Source organism: Notolepis coatsorum (genome assembly GCF_963971535.1).
Source record: "Notolepis coatsorum genome assembly, chromosome: 2".
Lineage (NCBI taxonomy): Eukaryota > Metazoa > Chordata > Actinopteri > Aulopiformes > Paralepididae > Notolepis > Notolepis coatsorum.
In genome coordinates, this window is record NC_140166.1 from 20,257,296 (window position 1) to 20,277,281 (window position 19,986).

The 19,986-nt window shown below is 45.2% G+C and overlaps 1 protein-coding gene across 4 annotated transcripts in view; it reads right to left on the reverse strand.

Moving 5' to 3' along the window:
- The window catches only part of LOC311223086 (regulator of G-protein signaling 3-like), a 162,538-nt gene that overhangs the window by 33,660 nt on the left and 108,892 nt on the right, over positions 1-19,986 (reverse strand). For 3 of the 4 annotated variants that reach the window (XM_084307822.1, XM_084307821.1, XM_084307824.1), the window contains 5 exons: positions 19,392-19,561; positions 18,300-19,071; positions 12,209-12,429; positions 11,363-11,412; positions 2,025-2,117 (listed from right to left, as the gene is read on the reverse strand). In XM_084307822.1, the coding sequence (XP_084163948.1) occupies positions 2,025-2,117; positions 11,363-11,412; positions 12,209-12,429; positions 18,300-19,071; positions 19,392-19,561 (1,306 nt within the window). The remainder of the gene's footprint in view (positions 1-2,024; positions 2,118-11,362; positions 11,413-12,208; positions 12,430-18,299; positions 19,072-19,391; positions 19,562-19,986) is intronic. The other variant, XM_084307823.1, reaches the window with a different exon arrangement.

Genomic DNA, 19,986 nt, shown 5'->3' on the forward strand with positions numbered 1-19,986 from the left:
TGCCTATCAAATTCATGTGTCGGTTATCACACTTTTTACTTCTTACTGATGACTATTTTTAAACTGAATCATTTTAAACTATTTTTCACACTTTTTACTGTAACCTTGCTATTTACATTTTTTACTGTTGTTGTATGTCCGTTCTATTTTATAATTTTTAGACTATTTTTAAACTCAATCATTTTAAACTACTTTATTATTTGTATTACTGAATAGAGAGCCTATTAGGATGCTAGATCCTAATGTGAAACACTGATTTACCATACCCTGCCTATCAAATTCATGTGTCGGTTATTGCACTTTTTACTTCTTACTGATGACTATTTTTAAACTGAATCATTTTAAACTATTTTTATTATTGCTAGATCCAAATGTGAAACACTGTGACTATTTGTATTACTGAATAGAGAGCCTATTAGGATGCTAGATCCTAATGTGAAACACTGTGATTTACCATACCTTGCTATGCTCGCTCATGCCTGTATTTTTTACGTCTGTTCTATTTTATAATTTTTTGACTATTTTTAAACTTAATCATTTTAAACTATTTTTATTATTTGTGTTACTGAAAACTGTAAGCGGAGAGCCTATTGGGATGCTAGATCCTAATGTGAAACACTGTGATTTGCCATACCTTGCTACCTGTCTATCTTTTTTATGCCCGCTTATGCCTGTATTTTTTACTGTTGTGAAGCACTTTGAACTGCAACCTCTGTATGAAAAGTGCTATACAAATAAAGTTATTATTATTATTCTTATTATTATTATTCTGTGTTCAAGCATCCAGAGTAAATTAATTGCCTAGTGCCCCTTTAACAACTTATATGCTTGCTAAGTTTCAGTTTCACTTCTAGAGAGGATTTTACTTCACGTGAAGCCGAGACTGAAGACTACTAGAGAACAGATGACATGTTACACAACAATGGCAGAGGATTATTTGGATTTAAATGCAATAGCAGTTTAACTGGAGAGGAGCTTGTATATACAGTGTGCCCCCCCCCCCCCCCAACCACCTCCAATGTAGATTACCCAGTATGGTTGTCAATATCCCAGTGTACCCAACCCCCCCCCACCCAACCTCCTCCAATGTACAGTTTCTACGTCAAATGTATATACTCCCTTTTCCTGACTCCTTCTGTATCACAAACAGTACTGTATTTGCAAATCTGGTATGTCATAAATGTATAGATGTAGCAGTACTGACTATCTGTATGTCATGTATGTCATATATGTCCTGATGAATTGAAAATGGGGGACCCTGATGTAAACAAGACGAAAGTCTTTCTCTGGTCTGCATCCCCTTAACAATTGTGTGTATTGAGCTGTACTGTATTGTACCCATTCTGCAATCTGTTAATAAAGTTTTCAATCAATCAATCAATCAAGCTCAGATGATCAGTCCGAAAAAGTATGTTTCTTTTTTTTATTTGATCAGCGTGAGTCCGGCGGGGGAGAATGTTGTTGTTGTTTGTTGGCGACGTGTGTGTGTGTTGGCGATGCGCGGCGTGTGTGTGTGTTGGCGATGCACGGCGTGTGTGTCTGTTGGTGATGCGCGCCGTGTGTGTGTGTTGGCGATGCGCGGCGTGTGTGTGTGTGTTGGCGATGCGCGGCGTGTGTGTGTGTTGGCGACGCACGCCGTGTGTGTGTTGGCGATGCAGGCTGCAGCTGTTCTTCTAATGTAAATGTGCCTTTCTCCGTGCACTTTCGCCCGCTCTGAAGTCGGACTCTGTGTGCCCGGCCACGCGCGCTGTTCTCGCACAGACCTCGCGAGTGCCTGCATGCACGACTGGTATGTTTGCGCTGTCACGTATTCGTCGCATGGCTGCACGTACCGCACTGTGACGGCCGTACCGTAAATTCGCGGGACGAATACATGTACCGTTACACCCCTTGTCTATATGTACCTGTGATTCCTCAGAGCTTTCTCCAGACTAGCTGTGTAATGTGTGTGTGTGTATGTGTGTGTGTGTGTGTGTGTGTGTGTGTGTGTGTGTGTGTGTGTGTGTGTGTATATATGCGTGTACCTGTGATTCCTCAGAGCTTTCTCCAGACTAGCTGTGTTCATCAGGTTGCTGCGACGTCGTAGGAATGGCAGGCGGCTCTTCATGTCTTCAGCCCTGAGACACAAGCAGACCAATAAGATCACAGGAAGTTCTGAGACACAAGCAGCCCAATAAGATCACAGGAAGTTCTGAGACACAAGCAGCCCAATAAGATCACAGGAAGTTCTGAGACACAAGCAGACCAATAAGATCACAGGGAGTTCTGAGACACAAGCAGACCAATAAGATCACAGGAAGTTCTGAGACACAAGCAGCCCAATAAGATCACAGGAAGTTCTGAGACACAAGCAGCCCAATAAGATCACAGGAAGTTCTGAGACACAAGCAGACCAATAGGATCACAGGGAGTTCTGAGACACAAGCAGACCAATAAGATCACAGGAAGTTCTGAGACACAAGCAGCCCAATAAGATCACAGGAAGTTCTGAGACACAAGCAGACCAATAAGATCACAGGAAGTTCTGAGACACAAGCAGACCAATAAGATCACAGGGAGTTCTGAGACACAAGCAGCCCAATAAGATCACAGGAAGTTCTGAGACACGAGCAGACCAATAAGATCACAGGAAGTTCTGAGACACAAGCAGACCAATAAGATCACAGGAAGTTCTGAGACACAAGCAGCCCAATAAGATCACAGGAAGTTCTGAGACACAAGCAGACTGTTACATCCCAATGTATATATTCCCCAGTGTGTGTCTCCATGTGTGTGTGTTCTCCATTTTGTTTCCTCCCTCCAGCCATTGTTCCCTTCACCATTGGTCCCTGCCAGGCCTGCCCTTCCATTATAGCAACACAGCACCGATTGGTGGATGGCTTTCCAGACTCCAACACTCAATCCACACCACCCAATCATGGATCACCCCACACCTGTTAAAACATGGCTTCTCACTTCAGTCTTTCTCTCTCTCTGGCATGAGGCTAGGCCTGTTGTGATTTTGTAAACCTGTAACTTTGACAATATTGCATTTCGTTTATTGGCCTTTGGTGCTTAGTAGACATTTCCTTGTGTGTGTATGGCCACAGAGAGAGCATTGTTAGTTATAGTTTGTTTTTGTATATATTCTGCCTTTGTTTCTGTATAATTAATGTGTTTTTCTCTCTTTCTCAGGAAGCACAGATGGGGTGAGCTGCCATTTCCTTTGGATATTGTTTTCTCCTGTTTTGGTTAGGTAAGAGTAGTTTAGGTAATGTAATCTCTTTTACCATAGATTAGATTTGGGTTTATCTGGAGTATAGTGGTGTTTGTTTGTTGTTTTGGCCTGGGCTCACCCCTGAGCTACATGTGCTTCCTTTGCATCTATTCAATAAATATCATTGTTGTTTACAAACGTGGTCCATCTTTTCTGTCAACCAACTGTTATGTTACAGCCCTTTACCCTTAGACTCACAGGGGTCGTAACACAGACCAATAAGATCACAGGGAGTTCTGAGACACAAGCAGACCAATAAGATCACAGGAAGTTCTGAGACACAAGCAGCCCAATAAGATCACAGGAAGTTCTGAGACACAAGCAGACCAATAAGATCACAGGAAGTTCTGAGACACAAGCAGCCCAATAAGATCACAGGAAGTTCTGAGACACAAGCAGACCAATAAGATCACAGGGAGTTCTGAGACACAAGCAGCCCAATAAGATCACAGGAAGTTCTGAGACACGAGCAGACCAATAAGATCACAGGGAGTTCTGAGACACAAGCAGACCAATAAGATCACAGGAAGTTCTGAGACACAAGCAGACCAATAAGATCACAGGACGTTCTGAGACACAAGCAGACCAATAAGATCACAGGAAGTTCTGAGACACAAGCAGCCCAATAAGATCACAGGAAGTTCTGAGACACAAGCAGACCAATAAGATCACAGGGAGTTCTGAGACACAAGCAGCCCAATAAGATCACAGGAAGTTCTGAGACACGAGCAGACCAATAAGATCACAGGAAGTTCTGAGACACAAGCAGACCAATAAGATCACAGGAAGTTCTGAGACACAAGCAGACCAATAAGATCACAGGACGTTCTGAGACACAAGCAGACCAATAAGATCACAGGAAGTTCTGAGACACAAGCAGACCAATAAGATCACAGGACGTTCTGGGACCAGTATAGGGGGGAGAGGTGTGTCTCTACAATTCGTAGCCGCATTTCTGCAGACCCCTCTCTGATTGGTTGAGGCCATTTCTGCAGACCCCTCTCTGATTGGCCGAGCGCGCGCATGCGCATGAGCCGCGACAAGCTCCTCTAGCCAGGAGTCGAAACTCCGTTAAGCTCCAGAGAGAGAGGCTGAAAACCCACAGTTGTTGCCCGACGGATGGGAGCCGAATCCCGGATCAGAGTTTTCTGATGAATAGCCCCAAAACATGGAGGTCGCGAACGCAATTTATACGCATGGAAGTATTGATTACGCCATAACGAATCATTAAAAAAATATACCGTTAACTGGAATATGTTGTGTGTGCCTTTACACATATGTTGGATAGGATTATGTAATTGGTTTGTCATTAAAAACCAATAATAATCGCTCGCCGGCTTCGCTGACCAGAGCTCTCTCGGAACCAATGTTTCGGAACCAATGTGTAACTAGACAGTTACAATATAACATTTATATTAATTAACCCAGTTCTGTATCGTAGTCGGTTCCGCTCGGCGTCACTCATGCACTGTCCTCGCACACGTGCACTGAATAAAGACCACAATGTACCTTTAATCCCAATATTTGTCTGACCACACCCCTATCAGCTTACCCATATAAGCAGGGGTGGGGCCACCCACTTGCCTCCTTTTCTCGCTTTCACCACAAGGAAGTGCCTCGGTAGATCCCCACTTGACGTGATGTGATGGTAGGAGAAGAGTTGGAAAACAAGGATACGTTGACATCATATCTTTATTTTCTCTCTCACTATATTCGAGAAAATACGGCGATATTGTCTTCGTACTGGAGTGTCTGGAAGATGATGATCATTCTAAAAATCCTCCACCGGTTTTCGTATTGGGAGTTCGCGCCGCTACATGCCTTTCCAACTGCAGTCCTTGCTGTGTGCTGGTTGCGGTAAAGACACAGCTGGGCTGTAGGACGCGCCGCTGTTGTGAGGAGCGGTGGGTTCCAGGTTTGGTGAGTTATGTTTTGCTGGCGAGCTCCACTTGTCTGTTAGTGCTATGGGGGCTAGTTGACAATGTTTATGAAAACCGGCCCCAGACTAGGGTCCTTTGTTCAGCCTCTTAGGCGACAGAAGACCTTGGTCTGAAGCCCATTATAGTTAACTAGTGGGCCACGACCAATAACACTGGTGATCCCTGTGTTTTCTGGACTAGTGGTTGTTTCTCCGTCACCGTGTAGGCCCCTTCTTTCATATGCAAATGAGAGTATTCCCTCACGAGGAAATATGGGCATGGATGATCGTTAGCGGAAGATCTGTGTTCAAGTCAGCTACAGGCCAGTTGGGTATTGTGCTGGCTCCGTCGGGTGTTGGTAAAATCACCGTTGTAAAACTGTGTTAACATCTTGTTTCTCTTCTCTCTTAAACAGTGAGGAGGGTTTCAGAACGGCGGCCTGTCTAAGTGATTGTTATATCATTGTGTACAAGTTCAGGTGATAGCTGCTTAGCTTGCGTGCTAGTGGTGACCTGCTGTTAGCTTAACACTTTGGGTGCCGGGAGCCGTCTTTAGACGTCTTTGCTGGCCATGCTAAAGTTGCCGGGGGACGCTGTACGTCGTCTTTATATCAATATTTCAAAAATCTGCGATCGGATTCATAATGTCCCTCCGCTGGCCTGAGATCCACCAGCAGGACCCACTGAGCTCTCTGGCGGTTCAGGAGCGCCATCTGGTGGCCGATCGGCGCAAGCGCTTAACAGGAAGCGCACTAGAGGTTTTGCTAGACGTCCGTATTGCTTCCGGCCACTCGGTACATGTCCCGTGACTCTAGCTCGTCACTCTACATAGCGATCGATTGCCAATAACTCGATAAACAACATGATTTGGACGTATATACCATTATACAAGCTGGAGATGGACCGGGTAATAATATATCCCATAATGATAAAATTTCTACTCGACGATGATCGCCCAACGGCGCGCGGAGACTGGGGTGAGTTTCAGCGTGTAACGTTACCGTCTTCGATAATAACTGATATTATCAACATTTGACCCACATTAGATGATTGGTATAACGCTGCCCACGGAATTATAAACGCCCCCTCGCCCATCCGGTCAACATCAGATGACGTGTAGTAACTTCTAGAAGTACGTCTAGTTGGAATTTTTTATATCGCGCTGATTGCCATCAAACTGTATTTCATCATCAATATAATGCATTTGGGGCTATATATCACGTTCTGGAGAAAGCTGCAGAAAGAGATGAAAACATACTTATACATTAGACCATACTTTACTATGAATATGTGAATGAAAAAGTTTAACGTTGCTACACAATGAACAATACATATAGGACTTTGAATGGGCCCTAATAATGGCAATGTAGCAATAGAATTTAAAAAGTTATAGCCCTGCAAAGAAGGGGACTTTCTCCATAGACAAATAGCGCTGGCAATCTATGGTATATCATTCATTTAACCTTAGGCAACCAAAGTGTTAATGCTACACTGTTGAACGTGCTTTGATTATAACATGTTTTAAACACTCTTGACTACGACGTCATCTTTGACAGAGGATGTTCGTCGAACCTGCCCTGGGCCAGGACGGCAAGGACTGCGTCAACAAGGGGGACCGTAGCGGCGGGATGGGGCGGCGACGCTGCCCAGGTCGACAACACAGAACGGCTGTGTTTACTACGGTGCCTTGTTGGAGTCTGCAGTTTCGCTTGATCTGCGCTCAAGGTAGGCCAGGTCTGACCAGACCTTGAGCACTTCTTCTTGCTTTCCCTTCTAAATGTTTTGTAAATAACGATGTTTTCCAAAACGAGTGTTACTGCACTACATTTAGGATACGATGCGAGTTATGTGTGAATTGTCTTGTCACTGGTATTAGCTTCTCCATGCAAAACGGGTTGTTTGTTACAGATGTGGAAATGATCTGGTTTGTTGTGTTGAGAAACATCATGTGTGTTTATGTACTGTGTACTCACAACTAAGGGGGTTAAACTAACCTATAAAGCTATGCTTAGTGACATATGAGTAAAGAATGATTCTTTTCCCAGCCTGTAATGACAATGAACAGTGTGTTCACATATTAACAGGTTTACCTGTTCAACTGGCCGTATTAAGGGTAAAGTAGGAGGCTTGTGTTTCCCCCCGGTTCCTCCTCTCAGACATGTTGTTGCACTACATTGTGTCACTGTGTGGTAGGGATACGATGTAACCCTTAGCTTGATTGCTGAGGTTGTGCTAAACACTGCTTGAGAAACTTTATTTTCCTAAAAGAAAAAATTATTTGGTCGCTTTTCGTGTGTGCTTAGCAAGGCCTGTGGCCGATACTAATAGAGAATTATGTATTCTCTCATTATGAAAAACGGCGTTCCTCTGTAGAGTGTTTTTGCCATTTTTTGTAGGTGATGATGGGTTGTGTGTGTCATGTGACCTACAACTGGGTTGGGCTGGCCACAGAAGCACATGTGTAAGTTTGGTACCGGGGCTCTTGGAGAGCCCTCTCTATTCTGTGTGTTTTCCTTAGTAAACATCAGATAGCAGGTTAGCACATGCGCTGTATGAAGCTGTTAGACGATTCATGGAGCTGACTATGACTGTGTCATACTCTCTTTTGTCATTACATCGTATCATGGGTGTGGGGTCGTAAAGGGGTGAACTGGTAACCTTTCCTCCCCTTTTTTCTGTTGGTCAGGGGTAAACCCACCTGTCCTTCAAGGTTCCTGTCACGTTGCGGTTCGGCACGTTACAGGGTGAGGGGGGGGGGGGGGGGGGGAGGGAGTTTCCTGGTCCCACGCCCTGGAATATTGGGCGTGTGCACCGCAGAAATTCCCCCGCCATAGAGTACGTCACCGTGCGCATCTCTGTTGGTAGGACTTCCGTGTGCTGTTCAGGTCCATATGGATCTGTTTAAAACGGGGGGTGGTCAGGGCTCCTCCTCACGAAGCTCCTATTCTGGCCTTCTGTGAGTTGGGACTCTCCTTCCATGTGAGGGAGCCTCCTCAGAGTACAGAGCCTCCTCCTCAGAATGATAAGGTGAGTGGAACCTCAAGAAGGAGTCCTACTCTATTGTGTGTGTATTCGATTCAATTCGATTATTGAGTGTGTATGGGTTCAGTGCCTCCTCCCCGGAGAGCCCTAAAACCAAACTTTTACATGGCTCAAGGTGCAATATATTCTTTTCAATCTGTACAGCTCGCGTGGGAAGTCTCTCTGGGGATTTCCGTCTCCTCTCTATGGGAGGGTGGTGGAATGTAAAAATGTAAACAATTTTTACCCCCGGCTGTGTAGACTGGGATACATACTGTTGGTGCTTCCTTCTTTTCTTTTAAAAAGAGTTGGAGTTAGGAAGTATCACACCCCTCTTGTCGTTCCCCTGGGCGCCTTGGGGATTCAATGACAGGTCTAAATAGCCTGTTCATTGATGTGGTTGTGTCCCGACGCACGCATAGTACTAGCTCGGGGTGTTCTGTAATCAGGCGACTGACTGGCACGCCTTGGTTGCTTGGGGTTAAAATGGCGTTTTTATAAAGCAACTGGGATGGAGGTTTTTCCTCTTCCGACGACCTGTTTTGGTTGTCAACGGATTCTCGTTCATATCTGGGGGATGATGACGGAATGGATCTGAACATATGTAGAGGGGTCTCACGCCCTGGGGGTGGGCCACCGGGCGCGGTTCAACCCGAACGTCTGGGTGGCGCCTTCTTTTCATGTTTAAGGTCAACACGCATATCTGCCCCTTCTCCTGGAGTAGGCATGTCGGCGTGGTTAGGGCACGGGACTGGTTCTGGTCACGCTGGTCCGGATCAGTTGAACCCGTTGTCCGCCGGGGATACAGATCTGCTGTTCTGGTACCCTGAGGGACTTGGGCTTTTTTCAGGGGGAAAAATGCCAGGTCGGTCCGGGTGTCACAGGGTTAAGCGCTATGGATATTAATTGAAAATGGGGGACCCTGATGGAAACAAGACTAACGTCTTTCTCAGGTCTGCATCCCCTTAACAATTGTATGTATTGAGCCGTACTGTATTGTACCCATTCTGCAATCTGTTAAATAAAGTTTTCATTCATTCATGGAGACCCTGGTTGGGTAAATTTTTTACTCAGCACTGTCGTAATGGCTTACGGCCATGCCAACCTGTACACGCTCGATCTCGTCAGATCTCGGCCGCTACACAGGTTGGTCCTGGTTAGTACTTGGTTGGGAGACCGCCTGGGAATACCAAGTACGGTGTGCTTGGGGCTGGTTTTCCATTATTTTCGCTCCTCTCTCACGCATGGCGAAGAGGGGCCTGTTGGGGTGGTCTTTGACCTCCTCTGGTGACCCTGTGCTTCCCGTATCGCCGGGCCCGGTCCGAAGTGATGTTTCGTCGACCCGTAGGCCTGGGTTAACCCTTTTTTGGAAACTGAAACACTTGTACTGCGGTATAGCCGGTGTGTTTTGGAGTTTTTTCTTGAGGGGTTATAGGAACAACCACCGCATTGGGTAACACCAAGGTGGTTGATTCCCGGGTGTGTTGGAGCAGTGTCAACTCCCGGGTTCACCGGTTGAGGGTGCCCCTGCACGTTCATGACGTCTGCCAATCGTGTCAGCCTTCTCTGCCTCAACCCCTCTGGGTTGAGGCAAAAGTATTCTGTACTTCTGTATGACAACTATTAAAGAAACTTGAACTTGGGTGGGTTTTTTTTAAATGGAGGCTTGGTCATGCAACAACGCCAGCATACGCCCCTTCCGCCGGGGCGGCTGTGTTCAGCTGTCCCCTCTGGCGCCTGTCTCGTCCGCAGTCTCCAGGCTAGGGTTAACAGCCTGTTGCCTGGTTTTTTCCCCGGTGCGCTACCTGCTTCCGTTGGTTAACCTTTTTTGTGTGCTTACGGCCATGCTGACTGCCTGTTCTGCAGGGTCAGTGTGCCAGGCGGTGTACTATTGGGGGGACAGGGCCCGCTCGGCTGAGGGGCCTTTGTCTGAATACGCTGGCGATGTGGGGGGCGGGGTCACTAAGTGCCCACCTGGTGGGGTCTTGATGCTGGCATCATGGACTTCTCCGGGCCCCCATTCCAGGGGGTTCAGTCCCTTTGGTGGGTCTGGGCCTTCCTTCGCGCTCCGCTGCTACGGCCTTGCCACGGGGTTGGGTTTGTTCTTGACCCCGTGATTCTGGGGGCAGTAACGAGGTTGTTCCCTCCGTTCGTTCCTGGGTGGCATGCGGGTTGTGCGTGTGTGTAGTCGTGGGGTCAGGCCACGGTCTGCTCACCCTGTGCATTTGAGTTGCTTGAGTGCCTCTTCGCACGGTCGGGTCTGTCGCCCTCCCGGGAAACCTCCAATAGGGGGGGTGCCCTCCATTAGGGAGGGTCGGGGGGGCTCGGCCCTCCCTGTTCTGATGGTTGTGGGGGGCCTTCAGCGGGGTGTATTTGTCGGCCGGTGGCTCCGCTCGGCCTCCCTATGTGCATGAGTGACGCAGAGCGGAACCGACTACGATACAGAACGTTAGGTTATGACTATAACCAAGTTCTGTTAGTAGTGGTGACGCTCGGCGTCCGACGCCGCTGCAGCCCTTGATCTCGCCTTGTGGTGAAAGCTTGGGAAGGAGGCGAGTGGGTGGCCCCACCCCTGCTTATATGGGTAAGCTGATAAGGGTGTGGTCAGACAAATATTGGGATTAAAGGTACATTGTGGTCTTTATTCAGTGCGCGTGCACGTGTGCGAGGACAGTGCATGAGTGACGCCGAGCGTCACCACTACTAACAGAACTTGGTTATAGTCATAACCTAACGTTAATGCCTTAAGAGAAAGAGTCTGGTGGTCAATTGCTACAGAAATGTTGTGTCTTACTAATAATAACTAATTCCTTGGTCAATAGAAGTCTCTGTGATACTTTCTGAATATGATTTGGGAACATCAAATGGGCAGGCCGCGAAATAACAACGTTACAATGTACAGTTTCTGACAGCTGGCTGTGTTGTGAAATGTGCATAACGTTATGAATAAACCGCGAAGTCACGCGAAATAACGTTATACATAAATCTGGTAGTACATTTCCAATCAGAGAGGGGCTTCGCTCAACCAATCAGAGAGGGGTCTGCAGAAATGGAGCTCAACCAATCAGAGAGGGGTCTGCAGAAATGCGGCTACGAATTGTAGAGACGCGGGAGAGGTAACCTAAAGGGGAGGAGCTATCTGGGACCAGTAAAGGGGGATCACTTACAGACTTTTGGTTTTCTTCCTCTTTTCAGAGACGAGGCCAAACTCACAGTCCTAGAGAGAGAGAGAGAGAGAGAGAGGTAGAGAGAGACAGAGGCAGAGAGAGGTAGAGAGAGAGAGGCAGAGAGGTAGTGAGAGAGAGGTGGGGGGAGAGTGAGAGAGAGTTAGTTCTGTCTGCAGACACAGAGCAGATGAAATAGGTCTCCAAAGGCGCACAAACACAATGAAAAATACTATCAAATTGACATGCATAACTCACGATGATTAGTCAAGACAAGCTTTCTCTAGGCTTTTGAAAATGTATTATTATTATTATTATTATTATTATTATTATTATTATTATTATTATTATTATTATTATTATTATTATTATAATATCATGTGGTCAGCCTTTGTTCTATTCATGCAACAACTGATAAGTTAGATGAAGCAATATTCCCGCGGCTTGGTAGTTTTCACGTTGCATATGATTTAAATTAGACACAAAACATGTAGCCTATTATTATTAATATTATTATTGTATCATGTGCACGGGTTGGTGGTGCGTGGTGGTGTGCCCTATCCCTCTATGCCGGGACGTCCCTTAAACAGCTAGGACGAAACCAACCAGGCAATTTCACTATATCTGAAGACGGCAAAATGGCCAAAATCTTTGTAGCTGTGTCCCACGAATGAAATACGTCACCCATTCTTAAACTGAAATGTGCGTTCTCGTTGATTGAATTTGCATACAGACACAATAACATTTGCCCCCATGCAGCGTTCGTTCCTATCACACAAATGGCATGCCGGGATAATGGGGTATGATTCCCAGCTTTAATGGGCAGCGTGAAGGGGGATTCTGTCTTACCTTCCTCCGAGTCAGCAGGAGGAACATCTGTTGAACTGACCCCCCCTCCTTGGTTAACTGTGACCTCAGGGTGTGTGGGGAGGGGGGGCAGGGTGCAGGATCGGGGTCAAAGGTCAGAGGGCGTGTGAGGCGGTGGATGGTGCTGTCAGACAGGAAACGGGGCGATCGAGGTTCCTGGAGCAGGGAGCCTTCAGAGAGAGAGCGACGTAGGGTGGGATGGCCTAGACAGACAGTAAGACAGAGTCAAACACAGTTTATAATAAAACACAAGATGGAACACAGAGGAACTCCTAGCCATTTCATAGACTAATTATATATCTCAAGCCTTTCAACCTTTGGTATTGGCACTTCATATACGGACAATGGGTCTCATTCCCCAATATTTTCCAAAGTGTTCTCTTGGAAGACTTATCTTCCTCAACACGCTGGTAATAATCTTAAGTGGCTCAAACGTTCGCACCTGTGATATCTGCGTTGGGGAATGGCATATGTCTCAAACATGAACGCACGTCCCCGTTCAGGTCATTTGCATACAAAACAACGCCTCCAGAGCTCCTTATAAGGCAACTAATGATGCAGCCGTGTGAAAATGGTGGCGGAAGCGATTTGCGAGTCTTGCAACCCATCGCAATTAGATTAGATTAATGTATTGGCATCATATAGTACAGCTCGTGGTACACCTGCCGCAGCGCGCGCAGATACAGACTGTACTTATACTGTACGTAGGGCAGAGCATATATATAGTATCTACTAAATCCTAATGAAACAAGTAACTAGAATATATTAAGCCTATACTGTTCATTCATTAGACACGTAGGCCATACTGGCGCACACAAGACTTGTTATGGTATAATAATGCAGTCTATTTCCACGCGATTAGCTTTAGTTCTTATTTACCGTAATTCCTCTAATAGTAACCCCGGCTTGTATTTGTTTCAACTGTAGCGGGTACCAGGCTTGTATTAGGAGGAGGCCTGTATAAGAGGGAGGCCTATATTTCAAATTTTCAAACGGATCATAATGAATAAATCAACATTTTGTGTCAGTTTGAACCCAGTAAAATGTACTGGGTTCATTTATTGAAACCAAGTACTGTATGAAATAGTAAACAGTGCAATTACAGGTGGTCACTGGTCATTTCAACGTTTTCAAAGTGAAATCAAGTAACTAGCTCAGTATGCAGCTCAGTATATTAGTAACCCGGCTTGTATTAGGAGGCCGGCTTATAATTGCTTAGCTCAAGAGCGCACCCGGCCATTAATAGAGACCCGGCTTGTATTTGAGACCCGGTTACTATTAGAGGAATTACGGTATCTATTTATCCACTGTCATTTCAGTGTTGGTGTATAGGCTATATAGTGTATTTCAATATAAGTTTAATTGATTAATGATATATTCGAAGGAATGCAGGTTTATAGCTATATCAAACAAAGGTCTGTCCCATTGTATACCAATCAATGAGATATATTGAATGTTGACCTGCATTATTTCAAATGAATTAATCATTAAAACAGATATGTAACAAATAAGAAATACAAATTTCACAGAAGGCATTAAATAATTATTATTTTCAATAATTTCACAATAATTGCATAATTGTGTTTGAATATCTGAGTAATTAAAGTAATTATACATTTGTCCAAAATAGCTGGTTCAGATATGGTTAATCCAGCTGCCCTGTGATCAGATGAATCCATATTATTTATTTTTCCGACATCAAATGCGTAATTTCTTATCGTACAAATATTGTCATATTTATTTTAATTATGATTAAGTAATTAATTCCAAGGAGGCCTGTAGCGTTGACATGAAGGAATCACTATGAGAACACAGTCTGTCAAGTTAATACAATTTTCAATTAGTCAATCAATCATAAGTGTGCTCCTCAGCACTCTTTAATCTGCTCTCAGCCACGGTCAAATCCGATCTCAGGAATATTTGGGGAATCGCGCTACCAGCCCTAATATGTCTTAAATGGGCAGAAATCTGCCTAAGAGGGAATTTTTGGTCGTAAATCCGTTCGGGAATGAGACCCAATGGCCACATAAACTTAGGAAATAAAGCAAACTGCAAACACCATAACTTCAACTTGCCTGGAAGCCCTATCTCCTCTATAACATCTTTCCTACGTTGCTCTATCTGTTCACTGTCATTCAACTCCTCATTATACCACCTACCCAAACTTTTCACTGGCTTGTCCCTTATCGATGGAATTAGTGATGCACCGATGTGAAAATTGTGGCCGATACCGATAACCGATATTAATATTGCTGTTCTGGCCGATACCGATATTTACCGATGTCGATATCTCTGTATAGAAAACACTTTTTTATGATAATCAAATAAAGAGCTATTTTCCAAAACGCATAATTCTTTTACTTTTGTAACTTATTTTCAGAAATGACTGATATTTTGAAACTATTTAAGGCCAAAACATGTAAAAAGAAAAAAAAATTTAAAAAAAAAAAAATTTTTTTTTTTTTTTTTTTTTAATATCGGCCCTATCTTGATATCGGTCCGATACCGATGTGTAAAAAAAACGGCCATATCGGCCGATATTATATCGGCGGCCGATATATCGTGCATCACTAGATGGAATCTTCTCCATGTCTACATAAAACGTCCTCTCTATGCAGTACCGAACCAAACGCATTTGCCAGGTCTAAAAATACCACATGCAAATCTCTTATCTCCATCTTGGCTGACTGAATCTGGTGCCGTATCATACTAGTGTGTTCTATGCATCCTGCAAACCCTGCTTTCTCAGGTGTGGTATTTATTAAGCGATTCCTTTCTAGGTAGTTTGCTAGCCTCTGTGCCACTATACTAAAGAAAATCTTACCTTCTACATCCAGGAGGTCCAAAACTGGCTTAACAGCAATTTATTTTTCTCCTTGGGAATTAGGATTCCCCCTGCTCTACACCAAGCTCTTGGTATAACCTATGTATCCCATACTACTCTCAATAACCCCCACAAGAGGTTAGCGGACTCCATTCGGCCCTGAGGCTCAAGAAGCCTTTGCAGTCTTACTACAGCTTCGACTTCCTTCCACCTTGGTGGCCTAATATCTATTGTATACTCTATTTCTCCTAATGATGGTATAATATAGTCTTTTTAAATATTCCTCTACCTCTTGCTTTGAAGCTTTGAGTTGCCCTCCCTTTCCTTGGCTGAACATTCCTTTAACAAACGTATATGGAGTAAGTTTGGAGTTAACAAACTTATAATGGAGTACTGCTAACCGACTTCTTAGTTCTTCCTGCAAAACATGGATTCCCTCTTTCTCCACTGCTTTCTTAGCCATCTCCTCTCTTTCACTAATCTTTCTATTCCTTTCTGCCATCTGGACCGAACTGACTGCAATCTCTCCACCATCTTTCTCTCTATGATTTCAAATCGTTCAGCACCATATTCATAAATAATGTCTTCCCATCTTCTCTCATTTATGTACCACTGTTCCTTTAAGCCCATGTAACACCAATATAAAATCCCTGTTAACTCATTCAGCACCAGACCCGACATTTCTCGGGTTATCTCGCCAGGGGTTGAGCGCCATTACCCGAGATTTCTCTGGGTTTGATCCTTTGATCTTTTTCCTCTGATCCCCGTTCTAAACAACAAACACCATCACTATGCACCGGCAACTCTCATGGTTAACGGTAGAGAATAGGCTGGTTTTCAACACAGTTAAATTTTTCAGGAACACTGTCTTTTCGTCTCAACCTGTTTTCTTATACAAACAAATTGTCAGATGCAGTCAGGTTCATTCTTATTTTACTAGGTCAGCTGATGATGGACAGATTATGTTACCACGTCCAAAATCAAATGCTTTAAAGAGGACTGTTGTTTATCGTGCCATCAATCATTGGAATAACTGCCCACTGAACATAAGTAAATTGAATAGTAAAGTGTCTTTCAAATACCACCTGAGAATGCACTACTTAAATATGTGAGCAAAATATTCTGATGTTGATAATGATGTCTACAATGTTTTACTGTTTTTAGACAATGTTACAATGTTTTTAGATAATGATGTCTACAATGTTTTACTGTTTTTAGATTATCATTGTTAATTGTGATTGTCATATGTATCTTATGTTGTTATGTTTTGTGTTTTGTGTTGTCTTTCTATGTGGACCCCAGGAAGACTAGCTCGCCACTTAGGTGACAGCTAATGGGGATCCTTTTTAAACAATAAACAATAAACAATAACCATCATCCGGATCATTGTGTCCCTGGCTCGTTTGCCTACGTTGGAATTGCAATGCCGATCGAATATCACCAGGTGACAGTATCGCCTACCTTTTGAACTGATAGAAAGGGAACAGGAGAGTCGATGAATGAAATGGACTATCGAGACTTGCTCTGATCTGCTCGTCTCAAAACCTATAGTGTCCCGTAAACATGCGTAATTACATATAAACGAGTAATCGCGATCGCCGACGGGATCATTGGAATTATTATTTTTGGATTACCTTCTGGCTAAGGTAAGGAACCCCTATGTCTATTTTACCAAACCTGAAACATGTTTATGTAACAATCACAGTGTCTTACTTTACCGGACATAAACCAAGCGTTTTGTAACAATCGCATTTTTGATAACTTTGTGAAGGCACATGTGTACTAGGCTTGGGCGGTATAATTTTTTTCATACCGTCATACCTTGCTGACATAATACTCCGGTATACGGTATATGACGGTATGACTTTCATTTTCATCAGCGGGGGGGGGGGGGGGGGGGGGGGGGGGGGGGGGGCGGAGCTAACAATATACTCGTTATCACCATACATAACGCTTATATTGAAACACGTTGCGATTAGGGCCGTTCTTTCAACCTAAAAGTGCACTTTCTTCAACCTCGAAGTAAACAAATCACAGAACGGTAGCCAGTTAGTAGGTATCAACTTGAGCTCCCGGGACGGTAGCTAGTTAGTTAGCACCATCCAGGTATCAACGTGAGCTCCCGGGACGGTAGCTAGTTAGTTAGCACCATCCAGGTATCAACGTGAGCTCCCGGGACGGTAGCTAGTTAGTTAGCACCATCCAGGTATCAACGTGAGCTCCCGGGACGGTAGCTAGTTAGTTAGCACCATTCAGATATCAACGTGAGCTCCCGGGACGGTAGCTAGTTAGTTAGCACCATTCAGGTATCAACGTGAGCTCCCGGGACGGTAGCTAGTTAGTTAGCACCATCCAGGTATCAACGTGAGCTCCCGGGACGGTAGCCAGTTACCCCGCACCATCCAGGTACTACTATAACGTTAGCTCCCAGTCCCAGAACAGTAGCCAGTTAACCCGCACCATACAGGTACTACTATAACGTTAGCTCCCAGTCCCAGAACGATATCCACGTAACCCTCTGCTGGCACGTGCTGTGCAGTGCACTACAATCAACTCAGTGTCAGTGTAATAGCAGTCTGTGACGTCACGGTATTGAGAATCATACCGGCGGGATCTCGAAATACCCTGGTATACCGTAATACCGTCATACCGCCCAAGCCTAATGTGTACATGGTATATACCTTTGATTTGGGAGTATTTGGGGTTTCAGGGGATCAACCAGAACGGTTTGGGCTTATTGCATATAATGCATTTTATCTTGCGATCTATGGAAAAAGACTGGATTATCTTGGAAATGGACGATGTTTAGCGTGTAATAAACTACAAACTACAGTGTGTAGAAACAAACTCTTTTTTACATGTTGGACTAGAAATAGTGTCTGTCAAATGAGCCATACTATTGTCTCCATAGCTATAATATAGAATATACAATAGCTCTGCAGAGATCGTGAAATATCGCGGAAATGGTCATGAAAAGCTGGTGCTAGACAGTGAAGGATGGGGGAAGCTTATGGCACTCAATGTGTTAACAGTCTACCATTACTTACTTACTTACTTCCATAGTTGTCAATAATACATTCAGTTATGGATTTATACAACAGTTACCACAGTAAACAACATTCTCCTGGGTATTACAGCTGTTATACAACATCAGAGAAGGTTCTGAGAAAGGAGTTTCCTGCTTGTGTTTGTGTTTGTTAGCAGTGGTATCAAATGGAGGTGAAGTTTTCTCTTTTTCAGTTTTCTCACCTCCAGGCCTGTAGGGGGAGCTCTGATCAACACCGTCATCTCCCTCCTCCTCCTCTTCATCATCAGTTTCCTCCTCCTCGGGGGAGGGGCTAGGCTTGGGCAAGAGAGGAGAGGAGAAGGAGCGAGGGAGGAGAGGCTCTGATGCCTCCGAGGCACTCTCTCCTTCTCCCTGCTGCCGTTCCTCCTCTCTCCTCGCCTCCTGCTCCTTCCAAACCCTCTCCTCCTCTCTCCTCAGCTCCTGCTCCTTCCAAACCCTCTCCTCCTCTCTCCTCAGCTCCTGCTCCTTCCAAACCCTCTCCTCCTCTCTCCTCACTCCCTGCTCCTTCCAAACCCTCTCCTCCTCTCTCCTCAGCTCTCTCTCCAACCACCTCCTCTCCTCTGCCTCCTCCCTCCCTCTCTCCCTATCCTTTTTCTTCCATCTATCCTCCTCCTCCTCACCTCCTCTCTCCCTCTCCTTCCAGACAGGGGTGTCTGTGCTCCTCTGGGGAGGAAGAAGAGGGAGGAGGGAGGGAGGTGTCTGGCTCCTTTTTGGGGGGGTGAGGCTCCTGGCAGGGGGTGCGGAGAGGACGTAGTGCTCTGGGGAGGAGGGGTAGGTGGGAGGGGAGGAGAAGGGGGGAGGAGGAGAGGAGGTGCCTGGGGAGTAGGGAGAGGAGGATCTGTGGGGGTCAGAGAGGCAGGTGTAGGGAGAGTAAGCAGAGGATGGTCTGAAGGGAGTGTCGGACTGACCCAGAGCCAGAACCCCGAAGTCAGCGTGGAGGTCATCCAAAGGCAGCTGGAACAAAGAACAGACCCAGAGACATAGAAACACATATTATAGACCAGACCCAGAGACATAGAAACACATATTATAGATCAGACCTGGACACTGTATATAGAAACACATATTATAGATCAGACTAGATACAGAAACAGAATGTATAGATCAGAACGTATAGATCAGCTAGACAAAAGATACAGAAAAAGAAACGTATAGATTACACTAGAGATACAGAAACAGATTGTATAGATCAGAGTAGATATATAGAAACATAACTCAAGAGCAACAGCGCTCTGCAGAGGAAACATTTAAACAAACAGCTGTGTACTGGTTACCTGCTGACAGTCTGCCGTCTCCCTGGCAACACCCAGCTGTAAAGTGATGTTGTCTTTCAGACACTGACAGACTCTTCTCTTCTGCTCCACTGTATACGACTCCAGACTCAATACACTCTCACTGCGCTCCGTCCAGTGGATTATATATAACCTCAAGAGGTCTGCTGGAACTGAGGAGAGGAGAGGAGAGGAGAGGAGAGGAGAGGAGAGGAGAGGAGAGGAGAGGAGAGGAGATGGGGAGAGAGGAGAAGAGAGGAAGAAGAGGGGGGAGAGGAGAGGAGAGGAAAGAAGAGAGGAGGGGGGAGAGGAGAGGAGAGAGGAGGGGGGAGAGGAGAGGAAAGGAATAGGGGGAGAGAGGGGAGAGGGGACGAGGGTAGAAGAGAGAGGAGAAGAGAAGAGAGGGTGAGGGGAGAGAGGAGAGAGATGAGGAGAGGAAAAGAGAAAGAGGAGAGGAGTGGATGAGAGAGGGGAGAGGAGAGTAAGAGAGAGGAGGAGAGGAGGGAGGAGAGAATAGAGGATAGTAGGAGAGAGGATATTAGGAGAGAGGAGGAGAGTATGAAAGAGGAGAGGAGTAGGAGAGGAGAGAGGAGTATGA